General features: G+C 34.7%; 1 protein-coding gene across 8 annotated transcripts in view; it reads left to right on the forward strand.

Moving 5' to 3' along the window:
• LOC126822331 (spectrin beta chain) overlaps positions 1-25,928 on the forward strand; it is a 106,364-nt gene that overhangs the window by 19,438 nt on the left and 60,998 nt on the right. For all 8 annotated transcript variants that reach the window (XM_050551148.2, XM_050551151.2, XM_050551153.2 and 5 more), the window contains exons 2-4: positions 4,211-4,368; positions 25,211-25,362; positions 25,749-25,922. In XM_050551148.2, the coding sequence (XP_050407105.1) occupies positions 4,245-4,368; positions 25,211-25,362; positions 25,749-25,922 (450 nt within the window). In that variant the 5' untranslated portion in view covers positions 4,211-4,244. The remainder of the gene's footprint in view (positions 1-4,210; positions 4,369-25,210; positions 25,363-25,748; positions 25,923-25,928) is intronic.

Here is a 25,928-nt window from a genome sequence, read left to right on the forward strand (position 1 = left end):
AATGAATCTGCTATTATGTTGGTCAATGGTCAATAAAGTGAAGACAGCCAATAATAAAAGCCAGCCAATAATGAACATTGATCTGGCCGTGTTTTGTTGCTAGCGGTAAAAGCAACCAGTACGATCATATCAAACAGCTAGGCCCTGGGTAAACAGGCTCCGGGTAATTAATTTCTTAATCTTGTTGGAAGTCGGAGACAAACATAAATCTCGGCCATTGCCAGATTTACCTATAGACCTCAATGACTGAAGACCAGGGGCCTGTTTCACCAAATTTTAACTAAGATAAAATCCAAATTTTAGTAATTTAATTGGATTGATTTTAGTGCTTAGCCAATCATAAGGCCTGTCATTGAGTCAACTGGCATGGTTTCAAATCCCCGGTTGTACGTGACAAGGAGTTTTCTTCGGGTCCTCCGGTTTCCTCCCACTGCTTAACAGTAACACCCCTACTCACAAGCGAATTATTAAAATAAAATTAAACCATATGTTAGTCCCGAAATGACCCCATTTCTCTCTCTGATCATAAAAATTGAATTGTATATATTAAATCCCCATAAAAAAGAAAAATTGGAATTTGAAATTTGAAAAAAGAGTAGGCAATAGTGCCACTGATCGGACAAAAATCCCCTAATGTCTTATTAACCCAGTCGGGGCAGAAAGGTTGGGACATTAAACCCTATTTTATTTATAATAAATCCCTGTCCAATGTGTCCAGCCATGCCAAGGGTTGACAAACTCATCATTATTAGTAGAATGAATCATTTTGTCTCCTGGCTCCATGGCGATTCGTGAGTATTAGGTTACTTGTAGAGCACGGCACAACATCCTATTGATCTGAATATCAGGCCAACATTAAAACACTTGTTACTCCGACCTTCTACTCGATGTGTCTGCGATTTGTTAGTCTGACCTACAGTACTGGATGTGCCGTTGTTGGGGTATACATGACGAGTCAATTTGTTACTTGTACATGTACTAGACTCTTCTGCAAATGGATTATGCAACTTTAGAAATGAAAAATGAAATTTAACTCCAATATTTGTAAGTTTTTGATTGAACTTGCCGTTGTGGTGTATATGTATACAGTATAAGTGTTCAGTTGTTGCTTGGCTGCAAATGGATTATGCAGCTTTAGAAATGAAAAATGAAATTTATATCCAATTACAGTAAAATGTATTTGTAAGTTTTTGAATATATACATGTGCACTATTGAACTTGCCATGGTGGTGTATAAGTTTTAAGTTGTTAACTTTGCTCGGCTGCAAATGGATTATGCAACTTTAGAAATGGAAAATGAATTTTTACATCCAAATACAGTAGAATATATATTTGTAAGTATTTGAATATACACTATTGATTTTACCGTTTTGGTGTGTACGTGTTCAGTGCTCGTCTGCAACTTTAGAAATGGAAAATTAAGTTTTATGTGCAGTCACAGTAGAATATATTTGTAAGTTTTCAATATACATACAGAGATAATTTATATGGAACCTACAGTCTGTTACATTAGGAAATTGGCTATCATTTCAATACAGAGACAACTAACTGAATTACATATATAATCAGGCTCTAGGACAATTCATCCCCGGACAACTTGTCCTGGAGGACAATTCATCCCAGGACTACTACTAGTCCCCTAGGTCTATTCATCCCCCAGGGATACTTGTCCCTGGACAACTCGTCCGCAAGGACAATTCGTCCCCTAATTCGTCCCCAGACAACAATAATGTTAGTTCCATTATCAAAAACTGAATTAATCTTGACTTTTAATCCTGAATCTCAGTTCTGGTGCTAGTTTTACATCTAGTATTAAATCTAGACCTTAACTTAATGGTTCCTGAAGGACAGAGGAACAGTAAATAATGAATAATTTTTCATAAATATTACATTCTGCTTATGAAATTAGCATGTTTTCATCAGTAGCAAGACAAATACATTAGATTTATCTCAACATTTTGGGGAAGGTAGTGGTCAACTTGCTGCATGAATATTAATAAAGAATGATATTTATATGGAGATTGGATCTCCAACTGTGATAAGACAAGATCTATAAGTATTGTACAAAGTGTAAAAATACCTGAAGTGGACTTAACAAGTGGTTTATGATATTCCCCTGTAGTGAGCTCAAAGTTGACCTAAAAAGCCAATCTATCAGTGTGGATTTACGGGTGACACAAATAAAGTATCATTTTTATTATCCAGTGTAGTATATGGCTTACACTACCATTAGTTAAAATAGCCAATGTCTCAGCATGGACTTACCCAGGACACAAATAAAATTGGTCTTATCCTTTCTATACTAATGCCATTTCCCCAGCACAAACAAATGAACGGATGGTGTATAATGCCATTTATTTATGACTGGTGGGTGAGATGAAATATGATTTTAGCAATATGTATAAAGAAATATTTAACTATAGAAGCTAATCTCTCAGCATGGATTAACTGGTGACATAAATAATCTATCAAATTTATCCAGTGTTGTCAAAGGCTTACTGCTATAGTTGGTATAACGACGACGTTTACAACTGTGTGAAATATTCTCCGTGGGATTAAGATGTACACAATGTAACAGATCAACACAACTGTGAATGTAAACATTTGAACAATTGCGTTTTTTTAGTGATTTTTTTTTTTAAAAAAAAACAAGTTTTTGTCCATGTTTCAGCTCTGTGTTTTTCTGAATATAGATTGTCAGGTTAATAAAGCCTGTATACCTGTATACAGCCATGTTGTATATTTAATAGAAATTGAGTTGCTTGAGGAAAATGTATCCGTATTATGAAAAATAAGCCTTAAATTAAGAAATAAATGTGGGTAGGGTGCAATTTTGGTTGATAGTAGTATCCTCATTGAAACGTTGCAGTTAATAAACCAAGTGAATGTTAACAATAAATGTTATCTTGAATCCTATCCTAATTTGGGGGGTTGGTGGATGGCCGAATGGTTAGCACTCAACTGGTGTGGTTTTGGTTCCCTGGTTGTACTTGACAAGGAGTAGGATCGCCTGTCCAACCTTGTGGGGTTTTTCGTTTCTTCCACTGCTAAAGATCCCTACGCTCAAGCGATGTATTGAAAGAGAATTGAATCATATGTTAATCCCAAAATGACCTAGTTTGTGTCGAGTGGACCTTAAACTCTCTCTCTCTCTCTCTCTTCTATCCTAATTCTGCAATATTCAATGCTGAAACCATTGAATTGTTTCTGACTGAACCAGAATGAAAAACAAAGCAACAGCATGATGTCTAAATTCTTTACATTCCAATATGAACCACTGTGATGAAAACACATTAATTGCTATAGAATGTTATAATCACAATCACTTGATTATCAGGATGGTTTTCATTATACAAATTGAAACACAGCCATTCTTAATGGCCTTTTGTGATAATATATATGTAGACTTGATTGATATGCCGGTATGTAGACTTGATTGATATGACGGTATATGTGAACAATCACTAGACTTGATACAATGTACATAATAAACAATAAATTATTTTGTGGGATATCAACAGATCTAAAAAACAACAACACCAGAAAATATAGATATTATGGCCTTTTGTGGGGATGTGGATTTGATATATATGTTAACGATCATAATATATAACAAACGCTTAATTATAATCCTAATAAGTATAGAAGTTGATTTTACAAATTAAAAACATTTATATGGATATACTGCTTCTGAATTTATTAACATGCTACGTTTTCATACACATACAGATACAATGTATCGTTATCAATTAAAATGATTCCTGTATGTCTATCAAAACGTAGCATGTTTATAAATTCAGAAGTAGTATAAGTGTTTTTAACACTTAATTAATCTGAGAATGCCAACCAATCTGAACAACAACATTCTACATGAAAATACAGATATTATTTAGTCTTCGAGTAATGGATTTTATAATAACCAGATCCCCTTAATTTGTGTCCAATCTGATTCGTAGATTTGTTTGGTGTTTTGACTGTTTAACCCATCATACGAAACTGTACATAGAAAACAAACCAACTTCTGCTATTAAAATATCCCGAAACAATAACTTACATGTAGCCTGTACAATCAGTGATGGGTGTAACATTTTTGTTCAGTCTATTTCAATATTTTTATGTTAAAGAGTTAGATCCTGTAACTAAAAATATGTGCTTTACTTCCGTTGTGCTTGACAATAATTGTAATGTATTTTATTTTTGTATCTTGTAGGATCGTATTGGTTCTGAGTGAGCCGTGAGTGGCCATGACGGAGATAGAGTCGTACAGCAACAATCTGCGATGGGATTCGCAGCCGATGGAAGAGGATTTTGATGCTGGAAATAATTCCTCAAAATTATTTGAACGTTCCAGAATAAAGGCATTAGCAGGTAAGATTTGTCATCCTTTAAGCAGCGTTCCTTATTTGGGCGGCTTTTAGCAATTAAATCACGCAATAAACGCAAAAACATAACATGGAACACGATTACTATTTCAATTAAAGCGACATTTCGTTAAGCAACTTAAAATTCTTTATGTTTAAAGTCACCGAACATCACAAATTTTGAATACAATCTTTTTTGATCATTTCAAAAAATATTTTTGTACACCACATCTAAAACCTCTAATCTATCCAGTTAAGCCAAACACACAGTAAGTGGGCGTGAATCTGTATCATTTGAAGGACACTAGTCAACCATAAGGTCACATTCCTTTCACATACAAGTTATTACCTTCCATAGATGGCTGTAGAAAATAACATGATATCTATTTCTTTCGTTAAAATAACTGAATGTCTTTTTCTTCATACAAAAGGGGGGTGTTGGATGGCCGAATGGTTAGCATGTGCGTGCTGTATCATAAGGTCTGTCATTTTGAGTCAATTGGCATGGTTTAGATTCCCCAGTTGTACGTGACAAGGAGTAGGGTCTCCTGGTCCTCCAGTTTCCTCCTACTGCTAAAGACCCGTACGCACAATTGAATTATTGAAATAAAATTGAACCATATGTTAGTCCTGAACTGACCTAGTTTGTGTCAATTGGATGTTAAACCCCATTTCTCATTCTCTCTTTCTTCATACGAAACATACACGACCTACAAAACGCTCCACTTGAGATAGGACACGAAGCTAGTTAACCGACATTTTAATTCCTAATTTGATTTTAGTCGAAAACACTAAGTAAACGTTGAGAATATTGAGGAGTGTTTATTCAGCTTCCATTTAATGGAATTGAAACTGTTAAAATGACTGGATATCTATTTCTTCTGAAGTTTTTCGCTACTTCTAGTTTTCTATTTTAAATCTGATCAACTTCATTTCATTTTATACACCCAACACGTCTCAAACATCAAATTTCAGCTGACAGGGCTAGAAATTCGTCATTTTTTGGGAGAATCTTAGAGGATTCTCATATATGCAATCCACGCAAATCCTCAGAATCTTAATTAATAATACTGTCTAAAAAACAAAATTGTGTTTATTGTGTTAATCTAAAATACCAAAATACTGTTTTCACTGTAACTCTTCACATCTTGTACCAATTTACCTTGGTAGTGCTTTCAGCACAACTTGCACAAAGCCTGAATTACGCGTTTATTTTCAGAATCAAACGTAAAGTCGTAGATTTCATTTAGTTCCTTACTCCATTTCATAACAGTTTCTTTAGATACAGCTTTAATTTTGCTTCCAGAAGCCATGTCAACGTCCAAAAAATTCAATAAAAGGAATAGAGAGAAAAGTGAAAAAAAAAACCCAATATGATCAATGTGTTTTGCTTGAACTTCAAACATTTTGAAATGAACAAAACAAAACAATTTATGCACAGGTCATTGAGTGACATGACAGATAGATATATCATGTTTGTTTTTTTTAAAACAAAAGCTTTTGTATTATTTTTGACCCAGTGATGTACTAGATATTTCTCTAGCCCTGTTATTAAATGGTAATTTGAGCTAAAAGAGTAACACCCTGTTTATAGCAGTCAAAACAGGAAATGGTGAGAATTAAAATGGAAATAAATATTTTATATTGATGCTAACTTGGTTTTGATTCCTCGGTTGTACGGGACAAAGTAGTAGGGTCGCCCGCCTGTCCAACCTCGTGGCGCCCGCCTGTCCAACCTCGTGGGTTTTCTCATTGTCTTCCGGTTTCCTCCCACTGCTAAAGACCCCTATGCACAAGCAAACTATTGAAATGAAATTGAACCATACATTTGTTCCAAAATGACCTAGTTTGTGTCAAGTGGATGTTAAATCCCATTTCTCTCTCTCTCTCTCCCCCTCTCTCTCTTGATGCTGATTGATCTTTGTTCAATAAAATATAGATATTAGTTTTAAAAAGTTGATTTGAAATCGAGTTTAACATCCTATTTTTCGGCACTAACTAACAAACTTTATATACTATTTTTATGAGACTAAAAAGGACATTTTTGTTGGAATATGAGACTAACAAGGTAATTTTTGTTGGAATACGAGACTAACAAGGTAATTTTGTTGAAATATGAGACTAACAAGGTACTTTTTGTTGGAATACGAGACTAACAAGGTAATTTTGGTTGGAATATGAGACTAACAAGGTAATTTTTGTTGGAATATGAGACTAACAAGGAAATTTTTGTTGGAATATGAGACTAACAAGGTAATTTTTGTTGGAATATGAAACTGACAAAGTAATTTTTGTTGGAATATGAGACATAATACATTTTAAACAAATCAATACACTGATCAATATAGGGGATCACGTGGCTAAGTTGGTAAGACGCTGACTCGTTAGCTTGGAGGTCGGGTGTTCGATCCCTGCATTGGCCAAGAAAGTTCATCCAGATTTTCCAGCGTGGTTTCCCCTTGTCAGTGATGCAGGACGGTGGGCCTGACAAGGACAGCTGTCTAATCGTTCGGATGGGACGAAAAACCGAGGTCCCGTGTACATATTGGCGTGCACATAAAAGATCCCTTGGCATATAAGAGTAGCATGTAGTGCCGCTGCCCGGGCAAAATTTCCCTCATAGCACACTGTATGGCTTATACCCGTCTTCATTAGCCCAGTTTAGGAGCAGAACAGTAGGATGTTAAACACCATTTCATTTCATTTCATTTTCTGATCAATATAATGACTTGTTGCAAATGAAAATATGTCAGGAATTTTAACAACTCGGTGACTCTGTAGTAGGTTTAAAATCAATACTACTTCCTATACATTATGTTAAACATATATGATGCAAGAGCTAAATCTGCTTATTGCAGGTCTTTCTTTAGGCCTCCGGAATCTATAATTTCTCTTATAATATTAATTGGGGGGGGGGGGGATGGCCGAATAGTTAGCATGTGCGCGCTGTATCATAAGGCCTGTCATTGAGTCAACTGGCGTGGTTTCGAATCCTCGTGGGTTTTCTCCAGGTCCTCCGATTTCCTCCCACTGCTAAAGACCACACCGCGCAAGCAAATTATTGAAATAAAATTAAACCGTATGTTAGTCCCGAAATGACCTAGTGTGTGTCGAGTGGGCGTTAAACCCCATTTCTCTCTATCATATTAATCTACAGTCATGAAAAAAAACAAGCAATTTGAAACAATAACAAACGCATAAAACCATTCTCTAAATTATCTTTCTGGTTGACTGTGTCTACCTGACTAGATAAATCTGGTCTATTGTGAGCTGAATTATTCATTAAGTAATTATAACACACAGTCAATAATAGGGCGTGTCTTGTCCATGGAGCTCGGCTTATCGAAATAATAGTGATTGCTAATTATCAAGTTCATGGCTGATGAGGATTGAAGTAGCCCGAATCATTAGCTAAGAATTTTATCGGGGTAAATTCTTTCAGTTTTGTCTGGGAGATTGTCTGGTGAATAGTCAAATTTTTGTAAAGAAAAATTTATGGTAGACGTCATCTGTTGAATATTTTACCATTTATTTGATCGATTTTGACTGGAATTCCGAGGATGTAGAAAACAGAAGAAAAAAATCGTACTTTCTGCGTATACATGTATTGATAATGACTTGATATTCAGCATTCTTCACATTGATTTCCATCTACTTCATTGGTTTTTTGAACGCGGTTCTGCTCAGTTTCACATCTGGCATACACACAAAGACTAAATAAACCTATTCAATTCCATTAAATGGAAGCAGAATAAATACTCTTCAAAATTCTCGAAGTACATTTGTATATTTCCGTCTTTATTAGCCCAGTCGGAGCAGAACAGACCCCCTTTCACTTCACTTCACTCATTTGTATAATTATAGATTTTTCGACTATAATTGTCGATTTAGGACTTAAAATGTCGGTCAACTAACTTCCTGTCTGTTCTCAAGCGGAGCTAACTGTTGACATGCAACCATAGTTTAGTATGGGTATTGAGCAGCAGTGTTTATTTGGTGAAGTACTACCTCAATGTGAATATATATATTTAAAAAATGTTACAATAAAATTTGATGTGATTTTAATCTGCTTTGATTTCTTTGTTTATCCATACCCGAGGATAGAGGGGTTGCTGTTTATTTCCTCCTATCAGTGTAGCTAGGGTGAATTCCTTCAGATTTCACGGAAAACCAAGGTTCAGAGACCCAGTAATAGACATACACTTAAAAAACCCATAAAAGTTGGAATTCGAAATAAGAGTAAGCCGTAGCGCAACAGTCCAGGCAAAATTCACCTCATAGATGTAGCACAATATGGTCTTTGCCTGTCTTCATTAGCATCATAGGTGCAAAAAAATAGAAATGAAATGGGGTTTAACATCCAGAAGAGTAGACGTTAAGCGCCCTGTCATTTCATTACACACAGGTAGCCATTTTGACATTGTCCATATAACTAGCTTGTTACTGTATAATAGAGAGATAATAGATATTTGAAACAGACTAGAGTTGACCGGCTGTTTTATAGTAAGATTATTAGTTGATGAGTCAGCAATAGAGCTGTTTAATATCGACAAACCTCACCTCACTAACAGCTTACCTAGCCTATAACTCAAATAGCTTGTTGTTACCTGAACTAGATAATACACAGGTAATATATAATACATGTACCTGGCTACAATACAAGCTAGATAAAGGCTTTCTCCCTGGTAATCTTACTTACACCTTTCACCTCTTATTAAAAAAAAACGCCTAGCTAATAGTAAATTTATTTATTTTTATTAGCCCACATTTTGTTTGGGAGTATTTTGTCGTCACCCGTTCTGTTGTGTCCTCTTGTTAACAAAAATAACTCATGAAAAATTTATTTTTTCTTAGCCCACATTTCGTTTGGAACATATTTTCGTCACTCTTGTCCATCCATAATTCCTGAAATCACTCTCCAGGGTTTTTTTTCTGGTTGGGGGTGGGGGTGGGTGCTTTGAAATATGTATCGAAGTTCAAAGTCAATCAAAAATTGAAACCCTAGAAATGCCTTATGGTCAAGAGTTATTGGTTGGGATTGCTTTGTTAATCTTATGAAGGAATCAGATAGAAAATTCAGATTAATGTAACAATTGTTAGCAGAGTTACTGCCCCTGTCAAACTTTGTTGTATTGTTCAACGAATCCTAAGGAGGAATTGGGACAGATATGTAGGTTTTGCTCCTGACCCTGAAAATCTAAACTCCTGTCTGCAAAATACTACTGGTGTGCGTATATATTTGTTGCTTAGCGTTCGTTTCTGATAAGTATTTCTCTTATGTTTTATTATTTGCAAGTCAGTATTCACATAAATATTTGAAAATATCGGCATTCACAAGTCAGTATTTGAAAATCAATATTTGAAAATTGGCATTCACAAGTCAATATTCACAAGTCAGTATTCGCAAGTCAGTTTTTGCAACTCTGTATTCACAAGTCAATATTTCAAAGTCAGTACTCACAAATACGTATTTTTGCAAGTCAGTATTCACTAAATCAGTATTCGCAAGTCAGTATCCACAAGTCAATATTCACGAGTCAGTATTCACTAAATCAGTATTTGCAAGTTTGTGCTTGTATGGTTGTTTTATCAATTGAATGGTCGGTCACAGTGACTTCACTCGGCAGTTATAATTAGGTGTAAACAACTTGAATAGCCCACACACGTCATTTCTTCAATAATAAAACGCAGACGTCAATTTTATTGCTTAACAGTACTTAACACCTAAGTTATTACTAACCTCTGATTGCGTGCGATATCTTACAAAAAATCATCTCAATATTTTTAAAGTTTCCTGCTTTGATTTACTGTGTTGTATGTTTATGATTAGCTTGATGTAAAAAGAGAGAACGTTAATAAAATATCGTATCCATAGCACAATATATAAACTCACCTTAACTCACATCCATAGCACAATATAGAAACTCACCTTAACTCACATCCATAGCACAATATATAAACTCAGCTTAACTCACATCCATAGCACAATATAGAACTCAGCTTAACTCACATCCATAGGGCAATATAGATACTCACCTTAACTCACATCCATAGGGCAATATAGAAACTCAACTTAACTCACAGGGGTGTTGGATGGCCGAATGGTTAGCATGTGCGTGCTGTATCATACAGTCTGTCATTGAGTCAACTGGTGGGGTTTCGATTCCACGGTTGTAAGTGAGTAGGGTCGCCTGTCTAATGTTGGGGTTTTCTCAGGGTCCTCCGGTTTCCTCCCACTGCTAAAGACCCCTATGCTCAAGCTAATTATTCAAATAAAATTGAACCATGTGTTAGTCCCAAAATGACCTAGTTTGTGTCGAGTGGACTTTAAACCCCATCTCTCTCTCTCTCCTCTCTCCCGCTTAACTCACATTCATAGCGCAATGAATTATATATTATACAAATTTATTCAAATTTCGATTGCCTTTAGATATACAGTATCATTTTAATGAAATTTAGATTAAATGAGAATTTTATGATTAATGAGCCATAACTTTGTTAAATAGTTCTTCAATTTATGATACATTTAGATAGGGGATGACGCAAACAGCTAGAATCATACAGGACAATTTTATTTACTTAAAGCTGGTATTACTCTATAAAAATATCTGAATTGAGGAAATTGGGATAAATATTGGCTGTGATGCTGTAAACTTCTCTAAACAACTAAAGTAATTTAACAGTCAGTTTGGCTTTTTTCCAGAATCTTAATAATGTTCTTAACCTATAGGGTGCCATCTTTTATTGATGTCAGACATTTATTTCTAAATGGCTGACTTGCAATCTGATTAAAGTAAAGATCTATATTTCATTTCGTTTTTTTATACTTTCGATGGCCTACACTACATGAAGATCTGACCAGTTGTATCAGAGATCATACGAGCGGCTTTTGACTTATGATGTCAGACATTTGATTAACCAATCAGTATTGATGTTACTAGTGTTTTACCCACAGTTCCGTGCAAAACAAGCCTAAAGCTTGTCGTAACAGACCGTTTCATTGGCTAAAACCTCACACCATCCAGAACACATCAATGATAACAACTCTTCCAGATCCTAGTGTAGTAAAGACAAGTGAAACGAAATTTTGAACTATAAAAACCGAAACGAAGTAGGATCTGTGTTTAAATCAGATTGACTGTCTTGTAACTGGAGGAGAATAGAATTAATCTATCTAGTATTAGATAGTATTAATGCAGGACGGAGGGCCTGACAAGGACAGCTGTCTAGTCCTTCAGATGTGACGAAAAACCGAGGTCCCGTGTATATATTGGAATGCACGTAAAAGATCCCCCGGCAGTTGGAATTCGATATAAGAGTAGACGATAGTGCCGCTGCCCGGGCAAAATTTCCCTCATAGCACACTGTATGGCGTATGCCCGTCTTCATTAGCCCAGTATAGGAGCAGAACAGTAGGACGTTAAACCCCATTTCATTTCATTTATCTAGTATTATACTCTGAATGTATCAAGTTTTAAGTTTTATTGTTATATTATGATTTTATATTTTATACTTGAAAGACTCACTAAAGATTTGTCATGGTTGTGACACGAATAATGAAATGTAGATTAGATATTCAAAGGATTAAACATTTGTTCATTGTGTAAATTATTATATTAACAGAGTCATTGAGACAAAATTTCACTATTATCTACATTGTATGTCAGCCTGTGATGGGAAAATTTGCATCATTTTAATTTATTTAGATATAATACTTCATAATGCTAAAAGCTGGTGTCAAGCAGATGAAAACAAGCGTAGATGGTGTAAAATTTATTGTTATAAAACTGCCTACTTGAACTTCCAAACTGTGTGAGTAACTGTAGCCTACGCCAGAGCAAAATGTAAACAGTGCAAATGGCAGCTTTTCGCAGTATTTCCGTGCTTAATTCTTGAAATTTAGAAACGAATAATTAAATGTAAGGCGAACATTTCGAGCCATGAGGCTTCAGTAATTATGCCTGAAGTTCCGTCTGGACATAAAATTGGTATTGTGAACACTGCAACATGACACTAATTTCAAAGGGTTAATCCTTCCGCAATTCGGCCTTAATTTTCCCTTCATTCACTCCCTTCAGATTTGAAATATAAATAACAACACCAGCTTGTTATTTTTAACGGTAGATATTTATACTGGTGTATATTTATAGCAGTTTATAAACAAACATGAATCATTCTTGTAATAAAACATGTTTATATACCGCCATTAATGATAGGATGATTTACAACATAGAATAAACATCAACAGCCTCTTCATGCAGGCAAAACGAAAAAAAAAATCTTGTTTTTGTTCATCAAGAGAAAATGCAAGTGGTTAGTGGACAGAGTGAAAATCTTGTAAACATCAACATCCTCAACAAGCAATTTGCGCACATGCAATAAAGACAAAAAAATTGCCTCCTCAATTTAGTAAATACAAGCAGATAGAGGGTGAAGAGGGGGGGGGGGGGAGAAGGGGGGAAAACCCTCCATTCAGGGGGTGCCTGTAGTCTTGTCTCATCTGATCCTGTTGATGGCCAAGTTTCCGACGTTGTTTTCCTTTCTCAGTGGTCCAGAACCTGGAGGATTTGGCCCGGAAAAGCAGCAAGTTGTTCCAGACCCGAGTTGTTCAGATGGGATGAGTTGCATTGGCAGATGGTGGGGGCTGGGTGGCCAAATGGTTAATGTGTGAACATTGCATCATAAGGTCTGTCATTGAGTCAAGTGGTGTGGTTTTGATTCCTCAGTTGCACGTGACATGGCAAAGAGTAGGGTTGCCTGTCCAACCTCATGGGTTTTCCCCTGTTTCTCTGGCTTCCTCCCACTGTTAAAGACCCCTACAGGCAAGCCAATTAATGAAATAAAATTGAACCATATGTTAGTCCCGAAATGACCTAGTTTGTGTCTAGTGGACGTTAAACCCCATTTCTCTCTATCCGTGCAAAAAAGTAGTAAGTTAATCCTGTGCTTTACTCGTGGTATTTTAATGTGAGAAGAAGAAGCTGAGTTGAACAATGAATGGGATAATTGATGGTAGGAGGTCAAATACTAGAGATATTTGTTTGGTTAAAGTTAGTCTTATAATATAAAAGACAAACAAGAAGACGGGGTATGAAGGAGGAGAGTTTTGTTTATTTAAACTACAGGTCATCGTTTAAACCTATAATACCTCCATCTAATTATATAAACACTTTTACTACAATCTGTTTACTTGTATTTTAGCAGGACGGAGGGTCTGACAAGGACAGCTGTCTAGTCGTTCGGATGGGATGAAAAACTGAGGTCCCATGTACACATTGGCGTGCACATAAAAGATTCCTTGACAGTTGGAATTCAATATAAAAGTAGGCCGTAGGGCCACTGTTCGTGCAAAATTTCCTTTCATAGCACACTGTATGGCGTATGCCCGTCTTCATTAGCCCAGTCCCCAGTAGGACATTAAACCCATTTAGTTGTATTTTAAACTCCTCTAAAGTGTGTAAAGCTCTTAACAAAATATTATCTTCAGCGTTCCAAGTTAAAAATTATTATTCCATTCCGATCAATAATGATGTTATCTTACCATGAAAATATGGGCTCGGAATATCCAATATTTAAGACACAATTAATAATTTTAAAATCAATCGTCAATGTTGTTTACTGTATGCTCTACAGCATTTCTTGTAATGAGGCGCTTTGATAAACACTTTCTCCTTCAAATTTTATGATCTAGACAGTGGTAAGATTAGATTTTCTATTTAGGGTAAAAATAGTACGAATTGATTAAAACATGACTTGCTTGTAGATTCTCTAAAATATAAAATCTATAACTAAACATCAATAGTCTATTGATCTCCAGCTTCAAAAGATCAACTTAAAAAAAACAACTTTTGTCTGTTTTTAAATTTAGTGAACAGTTGTGAGAAAATAAATGAAATGAAATGGGGTTTTAACATTCTACTGTTCAGAGAGAAAATAATGTGTTGTAAAAATGACTTGAGATTAGAAAAAATATTTCATTGTACCGGTAATTCATATAAATTTCAAAGCACAAGAAATTTTATGAAAATATAGAACGAGGACAGTTGACATTGTCCTGTTTGTTGGCAAAACAAAGTTTGTCATTGTACGACAAATATTGTCTTGAAATGTTACGTTTTAAAAAATTAGATCGCTCAGCAATGCACACATTGAAGAGATTCTAATGCAATACTTGTCTATATTAGATCGCTCTGCAATGCGCACATCGAAAAAGATGCTAATGTAATGCATGCCTATATAAAGACTTTTAATTGCTGAACCCAAATTCAAAGAAACTGGTTATTTTTGTAATGGCAAAGACAAACTGATGTTATAGAAAATATGAACAAATTTATAAAGTTTTCCCTTAAGTATGTTGACATTGCAAGCATTAAAATGATTTTAATTTAATGCAATCCTATACAGACATTCTCAATCCAAAGAAACTGGCCCCAAGTTCACAAAGCATTCTCAGATTTAAGTTAAGAATTTACTCAACTTTCAATCACTGTGGGGGGTTGGATGGCTGAATGGTTAGCGTGCGCGCGCTGTATCATAAAGTCTGTCATTGAGTCAACTGGCGTGGTTTCGAATCCCCGGTTGTACGTGGCAAGGAGTAGGGTCGCCTGTCCAACCTCGTGGGTTTTCTCCGCGTCCTCCATTTTCCTCCCACTGCTAAAGACCCCTATGCGCAAGCGAATTATGTAAATAAAATTAAACCATATGTTAGTCCCGAAATGACCTAGTTTGTGTTGAGTGGACGTTAAACCCCATTTCTCTCTCTCTCTCTCTCCAATCACTGTTTATGAGAAATATCTTTGATCCAGAACACAAAACAAAGGTAGTTTTATAAAGGGCTATATCTTAGTTAAAATAAGGCGAACAATTTTGAGTAAATTCTTAAAGTCTGAGAATGCTTTGTGAACTAGGGGCCTGGTTATTTTTGGTAAAGAAAAACTGATGTTCAAAGAAAATATGAAAACATTTATCAAGCATTCCTGTTAAGAGATTGACAATTTTTCCCATCTTCATTATTGGTGTAGACAATTAGGACGTCATTTCTTTGACATTTGTTATAAAAACTCCAAATTGGTGAATTGTTTTTCTTGATAATCCTTATTACAAATTACTTGATTGACCGTTAAAAAAGGCCTAGAGGGGAATAAACTTTAAGAATTATATAAGTAATTTGTGAGATATGACACATAGATTTGATAGATTTATTAGAGTGTGTTATATCATATATCACAATAGGTTGATAAATAACACATACTTATCATAATATATATAATCAATGACAATCTTCACGCTCCATTGATAATAATACACATGACTTCCTCTTTGTCATCTTTATCCTCCTATAGAGTCATTCATCAGTATTTAGAATGAACAGTTACTCAGTGGACATAAAACCTGCCTGTATATTAAAAAGGAACAGTTAGTCCGTGAACATTAAACTGGAGTAATTCACGAGTACTGATATTAAAAATGAACAGTTACTGAGTGAACAGTCAGTCGGTGGATGTTAACCCTGGAACTGGAGTCATTCACAAGTATTTTAGAATAGACAAACAGACAGTCAATGGAAATTAATTCTGATACTTGAAAGTCCAGTCCTACATTAATTTTGAAAGATTTCCAGTTGTGCATATTTGAATTTTAGTGCTACTGATTTTTCCGAAGGTGTAAATGAAACATAAGAAGTTTTTGGAAACCAAAGCTATGGTTTTGGATGTTTTTCCAATAGCAACTCATTTAAAGTAGTATTGTGGTAAAGAAGTTATAATTTGGATAATTCCTCAGAAATTTACGAACCTATGAACAAGTCACAGATGTAAAAATTGCATTGAAACCTTACAGTAATGGACTACTCTGCGGTCATCTTAATATTATTAAGTTAATAGTAATAGACCTCTCTGCTGACCCTAAGACTTTGATGTCATCCTATACGAATTTGTGAAAACTGAAGTTAGCTACATGTGGCTCCAATTGGATACCTTTATAGTAGTGATAGTGATTCTGCAGGTTGTTCTTGGATATCTAAAAGACTTGGTGACACTTCTTGTTTGGAGTATCACAATTCTAGCAAATTCAGATATACTTTTATATTATAAATGTACCTCTAAATTTGGCTATATCTCATAAGAGATAAATGTATAGCTATGCGACTTACGTATATACCAGTTGATAAGTTACGATAGATATAACTTTAGTAAAGATAAATACATGAATAATGCACACATGTAACAAACCTTGAACAAATACAATATCTTAGTAGAACATGTGATTTGATAACGATCATCTCCCATACATAAATTATTCACGTTCATCGGTATGTCTTGTTGTATTGACGTGATGACCGGTTTAAATTCTAATGATTGCTGAAAAAGTTTCACAGTTTTTTGTAGTGTATATTAAATGAAGTAGTTTTAATTTTAAAAATTGCATAAAAAGTTTATAGCAGATGGATCTTGGCACTTTAGTTTTTTTTTAGTGTAAAGGGAACACATTTATCATTTTGTCTTGTAGCAGTTTAAAATTTAAAAATTACATAAAAAGTTTATAGCAGTTGGATCTTGACACTTTTGGATTTTTTGTGCGTAATTTAAATGGAACAGATTGATGTAATCTTCCTCTTCTGTCATGGTAGCAGTTTACTTCATCAAGTCTGTTAAATTTTAATTTGATCGACTTTGTTGTGTTTACATTTTTCAAAAACAATCTCAAGTGTAATCCTTCGACATTGTGTGTGCATGAATCAAATTTGGCTTTTACATTGGAATGCTTTTGGTTTAAATTTTCATAGCATTGTGGATATTTCATTGGAATTATATATTGTTTAAAAAATAAGACAATTCAAACATGTCCCTGTATATAGCAAGTAGAGAGGAATAGTTGTGAATAAGGACATATTTTAAAACGTACATTTCATTACGAAAGCGATAATAAGTTTTAATCTTCATAGAATTGTGGAAATTTCCTTGAAAAATATATATTCTGTTTCAAATAAGACAATTAAAACATGTCAGTGAATATAGCAGGTAGAAGAATAGAAATACCTGTGAATAAGGTATATTACTCAGGTGGTAATATCGTGGATACTTCAATGGAAATTGTATAATCTGTTTCAAATAAGACAATAAAAACATGTCCGTGAATACAGCAGGTAGAAATAGTTGTGAATAAAGACAGATATTTAAAAACGTAGATCATATTACTAAGGTGATAGTAAATTATATTTGACTTGTACCGGTCGTATTCTGACAGTTGTCATCACAAGGACAAAATGAAGGAGGATGAGAACGTGGATTTACCTGTGCCACAAATAGAGGAACGACCTATCATTTTTAAAATACACCAATTAGCAGGTAGGATTTGAATTATTCCACGTACCTGTACATCGTTAAAATAGAATGTTAATTTGATTGGCCCTTATTTGGGTTGAGTTGATATGACAACCAGATAACAACTAGTGGATTAATTACAGATTTGTAAATCTCTGGTGTTGTTCCCCCTTGTCAGTGATGCAGGACGGAGGGCCTGACAAGGACAGCTGTCTAGTCGTTCAGATGGGATGAAAACTGAGGTCCCGTGTAAACAATGGGATGCACGTAAAAGATCCCTTGACAGTTGGAATTTGATATAAGAGTAGGCCATAGTGCTGCTGTCCGGGCAATATTTTCCTCATAGCATACTGTATGGCATATGCCCGTCTTCATTAGCACAATCGGAGCAAAACAGTAGGATGTTAAACCCTATTTCATTTTGTACAGACACGAGTGTCAATGCAAAAACTAGTCCAAAGTTCAGATTGAAAATAAATGATAACAAGGTGTTTATTTAAGTGATATCATTTATTAGGTGTGTTGGTTGCTTCTGAGACCAACAACCTTTCAGACACCCCAAGAAAACATTATAATGACATTTCCACTGAAATCCGGTTTTCATTGCCAAACGACTTGCTTTTCGTCTGAAAAATCTTGTTGCCGAACCAAATGTAGACTTGATTATGAAGACGTTTAATAAACTATTAAAGTACGTAATCAAGAGTATATAGTTAGCAAGTAAAAAGTTGAATGGGCTAAAAACTGGAGTTTGATTATTTCCGCTGACAACAGTATATTTCTCTCTTGCTGCTCTTAATGCAATCGATTATTATTATTATTATTACGTCTAGAGTTGTGGCCCTTGTTAGTGAGGTTAACATTGGTCAGAGTTTCACAAAAAACACATATAAAGAGGTTCTAGTGGGACGAAAAAAAATACAAATTGGAATTGCAGGTATAGGATCTATTGGTTAAACATACATTATGCAAGAGCAAAATCTGCTTATTACAAGTCTTTCTTTAGGCCTGAAATGTTATCTAAATTATCAATTAAACATTAATTAACTTATCCAGACGATAATAAACCCTCGATGTCAAGGCTAGCCTTCGATGTTGGCTGGATTAGATTCCTATATGCCGCTAACGGATAATCGAGACTATGCTGTTATATTAATGATTTTAGTAATGATGACCGTCCTATGCAAAAATTTCACACGCTTCTTTCTCGGCTCATAGTGGATCAATTTGACTGAAATTTTCAGCAAATTACCTTTACACTATCTAGTTTTTAACTATTATAGCGAGAACTGCCATCTCTTTATCTTATCTCCCATAATGTATCTTTAATTGTCAGTTGCACGGAGATTGTATTTTCACTTTTCGGAATAGATGGTTGAGCAGAAGTGTTTGCCTATTATTAGAGGCTGCTCAACTGTCTGTCCAAAACGTTATGAATTCTGTCAGTCCCCAAAACTGATGTGGGTATGAACAGGATCATGACAAAATCAAATGTTTCAGTGTCATTAGGTGTATGACTTGACACTTAAAATTTTAGTGTTTAATTAATTGACAACTTTCGAGGAGTCGAGTTGAGAGGATCAAATTCTCGATTTCTTATTCAAGTTTCAACTTTAAGAGTTTTTAAGTATTCTGTAGTCCATCCAATTTCAACTAGAGAAAGAAAGTTAAGTATATAAGTGAGTTAAAAACTTCCTATTTTACTCTTTTATTGTATTGAATCAATAAAACCAGGGTGTCATTGACCTTCAGCCATTGTTGTTTTGATATTCTATTCTGACCATTAAAATATATACAGATACTGTAGTTATATCTCTATATTGTTATTATTAAGCATCACGGGTCAGCTATTGTATCGTTGTTGATTGAAGCTGACCAGGATCTTTATGATTGCAGCCATTGATTAATTTGAATCGCACAATTGATTTTGAACATTGAGTTATTTTTAGTTATCTTCATATAATTAATAAATTGGTAAACATATGGAATAGTGGTTTAAATGAGGCTGACCAGGCTCATTTTTTGATTAATTTTTATTATTTATATTATTATGATTGTAAATCAAACACAGGTAGACATATCGAATAGTGGTCTGACCAGGCTGTTTTTTTTAAGCAGCCATTGATTAATTCGTATCGCACAATTGATTTTGAAGATCAGGTGTAAGAGTTATCTGTATCTTTATATTAGGTAGCCATTGTTAATTTATATCGCCCAGTTGCTTTTGCTGTTATATCTTTAATAGTTTGTTGGGACTTTCCAGTGCAAGGAAAATGCAGTCTTTTGCTTGGGACCGTAAAACAGGGTGTCTTGTACAAATTGCAGTCCACGTAAAAGAACCCTTGACAGTTGAAATTGGGCATAAAAGTAGGCCATAGCGCCTCTGTCCGGGTAAAATTTTCCTCACATGACACCACTATATGGTATATATGAGTCTTCATTAGCCCAGTTGGAGCAGAACAGTAGGACGTTAAACCACATTTCATTTCATTTACATGTATATCTTTATATTATTATTATAATAAAGCAAAACAGAAGCAGACGTCTTGTATCATAGTTGATTGAAACTGACCAATCGTTGTCTGCAGGCGGCCATTGATCAATTTGAATTGCCCAGTTGATTTTTACGAGACGACTGTATTAGGCAGATATATTGTAGACTGTATTAAATGAGAGAGGGAGAAATGGGGTTTAACGTCCACTCGACACAAACAAGGTCATTTCGGGACTAACATATGGTTCAATTTTATTTCAATAATTCGCTTGCGCGTAGGGGTCTTTAGCAGTGGGAGGAAACCGGAGGACCCGGAGAAAACCCACAAGGTTGGACAGGCGACCCTACTCCTTGTCACGTACAACCGGGGAATCGAAACCCCCGCCAGTTGACTCAATGACAGACCGTATGATACAGCGCCCTCTGTATTAAATGAAGCTGACCAAGCATATTATATTATATACACATAGTATATGGTTATATTATTGATTAATTAATGTGAAATATATTCACCATGAGTTGATTACTCTGTAGGTGGTCTATGTGATATTATTTTATAGGTTGGTAATATGAACTGATACATATATTTATGGTTCCGTTAAACAGGTCATATTTTTATACTGATTGTTCAAGTGCACTTGTAGCTCACTAGACCCTGTTGTGTTTTGAATTTGTTCTTGTTGAATCAAATTTCTAATCAATTATCAATTTATTCTTGTTGAGTTAATAAAATGGTTCTAAAATATGAATGTATGTAAAGTGATTTATCTTCAATTTTTGAAAACAATATGGTAATTTCTAATCAATTATGTTCATTGAAATACGTGAACACTTCAAATTGAAAGGCAGTCGTTTGTTGTCAGATATTTTTTTTATTTTATTTGTGTTTTTGATTTCAAATATTATGGAAGATATTGAGTTAGAGACTTAGCTCCTTTAAGATGTTTTCAAAATATTTAAGTTTATATTTTCACTGTAGATTGAGTCTGAAAATTGTCTGCATTATTTATGACTATATATAGAATAGTGTGTTTACCTTGTGTAGATATTGATTAAACAAGAATTCCTGGTTTTATTGATTTATAATAAACTATAGAACTAGAATTATCAGGATTGTTAATTATCGTACAAGGTAGGTCACTGATTCTTGTTACTAGAGTAACTCTATGTACTGTCAATCTGAAACCATATTTCTTCAATTAGAAATGAAATGGGATTTAACATGCTACTATTCTGCCCTGACTGGGTTAATGAAGACAGGCATGCGCTTTACAGTGTCCTATGAGGTAAATATTGCCCAGACAGCAGCGCTACGCCCTACTCTTATATCGAATTCGAACTGCTTGTGAACATTCTGCTAAGTACAAATGCGATGACAAATTTAAGAAAAGTGACAATTTTACTATATGGACCAGAGATTTAAAGATGAGGTCTTTGTCGAACAAAAATACATTAATAGTTAAGAACTATTTTTGTGAGAACTATTTGCCCGGTATATTTTTAATGGAAGACAATAAAAGTTATAAATAGTATAACAATTGGCCGGTAATCCTAGTTTACCTGTTAATATATTCATCATCAGGTGTTCTACATTATCAGATAATCATCTTACTCTACATATCTTCACAGAAATACCTGACTTATACCTAGTTAATATAGTCAATGATCAAGCCCATCATAAAATTATACACAAGATTTTGCTAATCGTGGAAATGTGATATAAATCTGCCGTATTATGAATGATACTGTCTGAGTAAGACATTGGCCGAGAAAAATTCCACATTATTTTCCGACGTGGTTCCCAATTGTCAGTGGTGCAGGACAATGTATAGTCTTTCGGATGGGACAACTGAGGTCGGATGTATATATTGACGTGTATGTAAAAAGAACCTATGGCAGTTGGAATTTGATATAAGAGTAGGTCATAGCGCTGTTGTCCTGGCATAATTCCCTCATAGCACAATGCATCGCTCAGGCATTAGCCCAGTCAGACCAGAACAGTAGGACGATAAACCCCATTTCATTTCATGGGTTTTCTCTGACCTATAGTTTCCTCCCACCACTACAGACCCCAACCCACAAGAGAATTATGCAAATAGCGACAATGTGATCAATATATGTATGTATATTACAAATAATCTTGTTTTATTTCCTTAAGATGAAATAGTTATTTATTACGTGTCACCATATTTTGATATTACTCATACCAGTGGATTATCATACATCAAACACTGACTGATACAAGATAACAACACTAACTAACCTCTAGCAAGGGTATCACTACCGTAGTCATCTTAATAAACTCTAATATTACCATTAAATGAAATGAAATGGGGTTTAATGTCTTACTGTTCTACTCTGACTGGGCTAATTAAGACGGGCATACACCATACACTGTGCTATGAGGGAAATTTTGCTCGGACAGCGGCGCTATGGCCAACTCTTATATTGTTTACCAGCTGCCAATTGATCTTTCACATGCACGCCAATGTGTACACAGGACCTCGTTTTTTTTGTCCCATCCGAACGACTAGATATCTGTCCTTGTCAGGCCCTCCGTCCTGCACCACTGACAAGGGGAAACCACGCTGGTAAATCCTGATGAACTTTCTCGGCCAACACCAAAGCAAACCTGTGAATCGACCCATGGCAGTTGGTACTTGAAATAGGAGTAGGTTATAGCATGACTGTGCAGGCAAAATTTCCCTTGCAGCACACATCATGGCATATGCCTGTATTCATTTGCCCAGATGCAGCATAAAAATAATACACCATTTCACCTATACGTTTATTTAAATAAATCCGGTAGTTAAACAACCGTGGAGGTGGTGTGAAAAACAGCATGATGGTTAATATTCAAAACTGTCATTTACATATTTATAGTGTTTTATCCTTGAAAACAACTTGACCTGAATCACCATTATATTGTAGACTACCTGCCTTGTTAAAAACATAGTTGATGTGGGTGTCTGTTTACATAATTAATATACACCTTGATCTTTTATCTTGTCCTCTGGTTTCCTCCCACTGCTAAACACCCCTATGCACAAGCCCATTATTGAAATAAAATTAAACCTTATGTTAGTCCCGAAATGACTTAGTTTGTGTCGAGTGGACATTAAACCCTTTCTCCCGCTAAAGACCCCTGTGTGCAAGTGAATTATTGAACTGAGTGGTTATATAGCGTGTGCGTGCTGTATCATAAGGTCTGTCATTGAGTCGACTGGCGTGGTTTTGATTCCTCGGTTGTATGTGACGAGGAGTTGGGTCGCCTGTCCAACCTCATGGGTTTCTCCGGGTCCTCCGGTTTCCTCCCACTGCTAAAGACCACATAAAAATTTTCCATGTGTTAATCCCAAAATGACCTTGTTTGTGTCGAGTTGACCTTAAACCCATCTCTCTCTCTCTCTCTCTCTCCTTTCCTTGATCTTTTTGAAAGATTGAGTTGCACTATGCAAGTCAGTGCAGAAAAGCAGAATGTTAAACCAGATTTAATTTCATTTCTTCATTTACCCATAATATGCCATATGATAGATAGGTCATTTTTCAAATCAAGTGTAAAGACGTGTTCCCTGATTTTTTTTGACAGTTTGAATTAAAGAGACATGTCATTTTATGTGATTACCTGGTTTATGATACACCTTTATTTACGAATACCCACAAATAGATCCATTTTATATTCTCAACCAAATTATTTCTTATTCACTATTCTCTACAAGTTATTCAATATTCTCTACAAGTTATTCAATATTCTCTACAAGTTATTCAATATTCTCTAATTACTCATACAAAATTCCCTACAAGTTATTTCTATTTTCTCTACAAGTTATTCAATATTTCCTACAAGTTATTCAATATTATCTATAAGTTATTCAATATTCTCTATAAGTTATTCAATATTCTCTACAAGTTTTTCAATATTCTCTATAAGTTATTCAATATTCTCTACAAGTTATTCAATATTCTCTACAAGTTATTCAATATTCTCTACAAGTTTTTCAATATTCTCTATAAGTTATTCAATATTCTCTACAAGTTTTTCAATATTCTCTATAAGTTATTCAGTATTCCCTGCAAGTTATTCAATATTCTCTAATTACTCATACAAAATTCCCTACAAGTTATTTCAATTTTCTCTACATGTTATTTCAATATTCTCTACAAGTGATTACTCATTCAATAATCTTTACAATGTTATTCCTCTTTGAATTTTCCCTACAAGTTATTACTCATGCAATATTCCCTACAAGATATTTCTTATTCAATATTCTACACAAGTTATTTCTTATTAATATGACATTAAGTGCAACTTTTGTAACCTGATAAGAAAAGTTTACCTTATATTTTTGAATTTAAGTTGAATACAATAAAAGCACTCCCAACATTCAAACCTGCCAGGTCAACTTTTATTAAATTTGACATGATTTGACACTACTATGCAAATAATAGATAGCAAAGTACATGTATATAGAATTATAAATATATATCCGCTTAAAAGAAAGATATTAAAGATAAGGTACACATGGGCATACACCTCAACTCAACAAAATATGCCATTGCTATAAGCATATACCTCAAATCAACCAAATACCCCAATGCTTGGGGCATATACCTCATCTGATCTAAATACCTCAACTTAGCCAAATATCTCACTGCTTCACTTAAAATTATAGGGCTAATATTCAGTTGGCCATATATTCATAAAAATCAAGCCAAAATATTTAAAGAACACTGATGGTTCATTGGCATGAATCTTTTCTCTTGGCCAATGTAAGGTCTCCATATAGAAATATTTTAAGGGTTTTTTTTAATAAGACTCTGAGTATATAAATGATCATCTTTAGTGCTGTTTCTAGCATCTAATAAAACAATTTAAAAAATGCAACGACAATCTCAAACATATATTGTTTTGTGGTCCCTGAATGAAATAAGAATTGTCCTGCCATTTATAGCTCAACTTGCAAATCCTGATCAAAATAATTGTAGAAATTTTGAATGTCATTTTAAAATTAGAACTTTTTTTTATCTTTCAGACGAAAGAGAAAACGTACAGAAAAAGACCTTTCAAAAATGGGTCAATTCACATTTAGTCCGCGTAGGATGCAAGATAGCAGACCTGTACGTGGATTTACGAGATGGAAAGATGCTAATGAAATTACTTGAGGTTTTATCAGGAGAACGACTTGTAAGTACATGTAATAATGTTCATTTGATTCATTTAAAGGCAATACATGTATGTTAATTAAATAAAAAGCCATCAATTTATAGATGATTTAGTTCAGTTGTTCCTAACCTTTTTCCTCACGTGGACTCCAAAAGCCAAAAGCATTTGTTTCGAGAGAAGAAAGGAATAACGTCTTGTCCTTCGCATGGCACAAAAAACTGATATCTTGTGTAAAACACATATTAATGGTTTGAAAATTGATTAAGAGTGGATGGGAACGCAAAATTTGCTTCGTATTTCAGTCTTCGTTAGCCTAGTTGGTATAGAAGTCAAATGGCTGTACATATTGAATTGAATGTTTTTCTAGTACCCGTTCAGAACTTTAATTATATGCACTTGTTTTTCAGCCTAAACCAACCAAAGGAAAAATGAGAATTCACTGCCTTGAAAATGTAGACAAAGCCCTCGGTTTCCTCCATGAACAGAGAGTACATTTAGAAAATATGGGCGCCCACGATATCGTGGATGGTAGCTCACGACTCACTCTTGGTCTTATATGGACCATAATCCTTAGATTCCAGGTACGA

This window comes from Patella vulgata, chromosome 5 (genome assembly GCF_932274485.2).
Source record: "Patella vulgata chromosome 5, xgPatVulg1.2, whole genome shotgun sequence".
Classification (NCBI taxonomy): Eukaryota; Metazoa; Mollusca; class Gastropoda; family Patellidae; genus Patella; species Patella vulgata.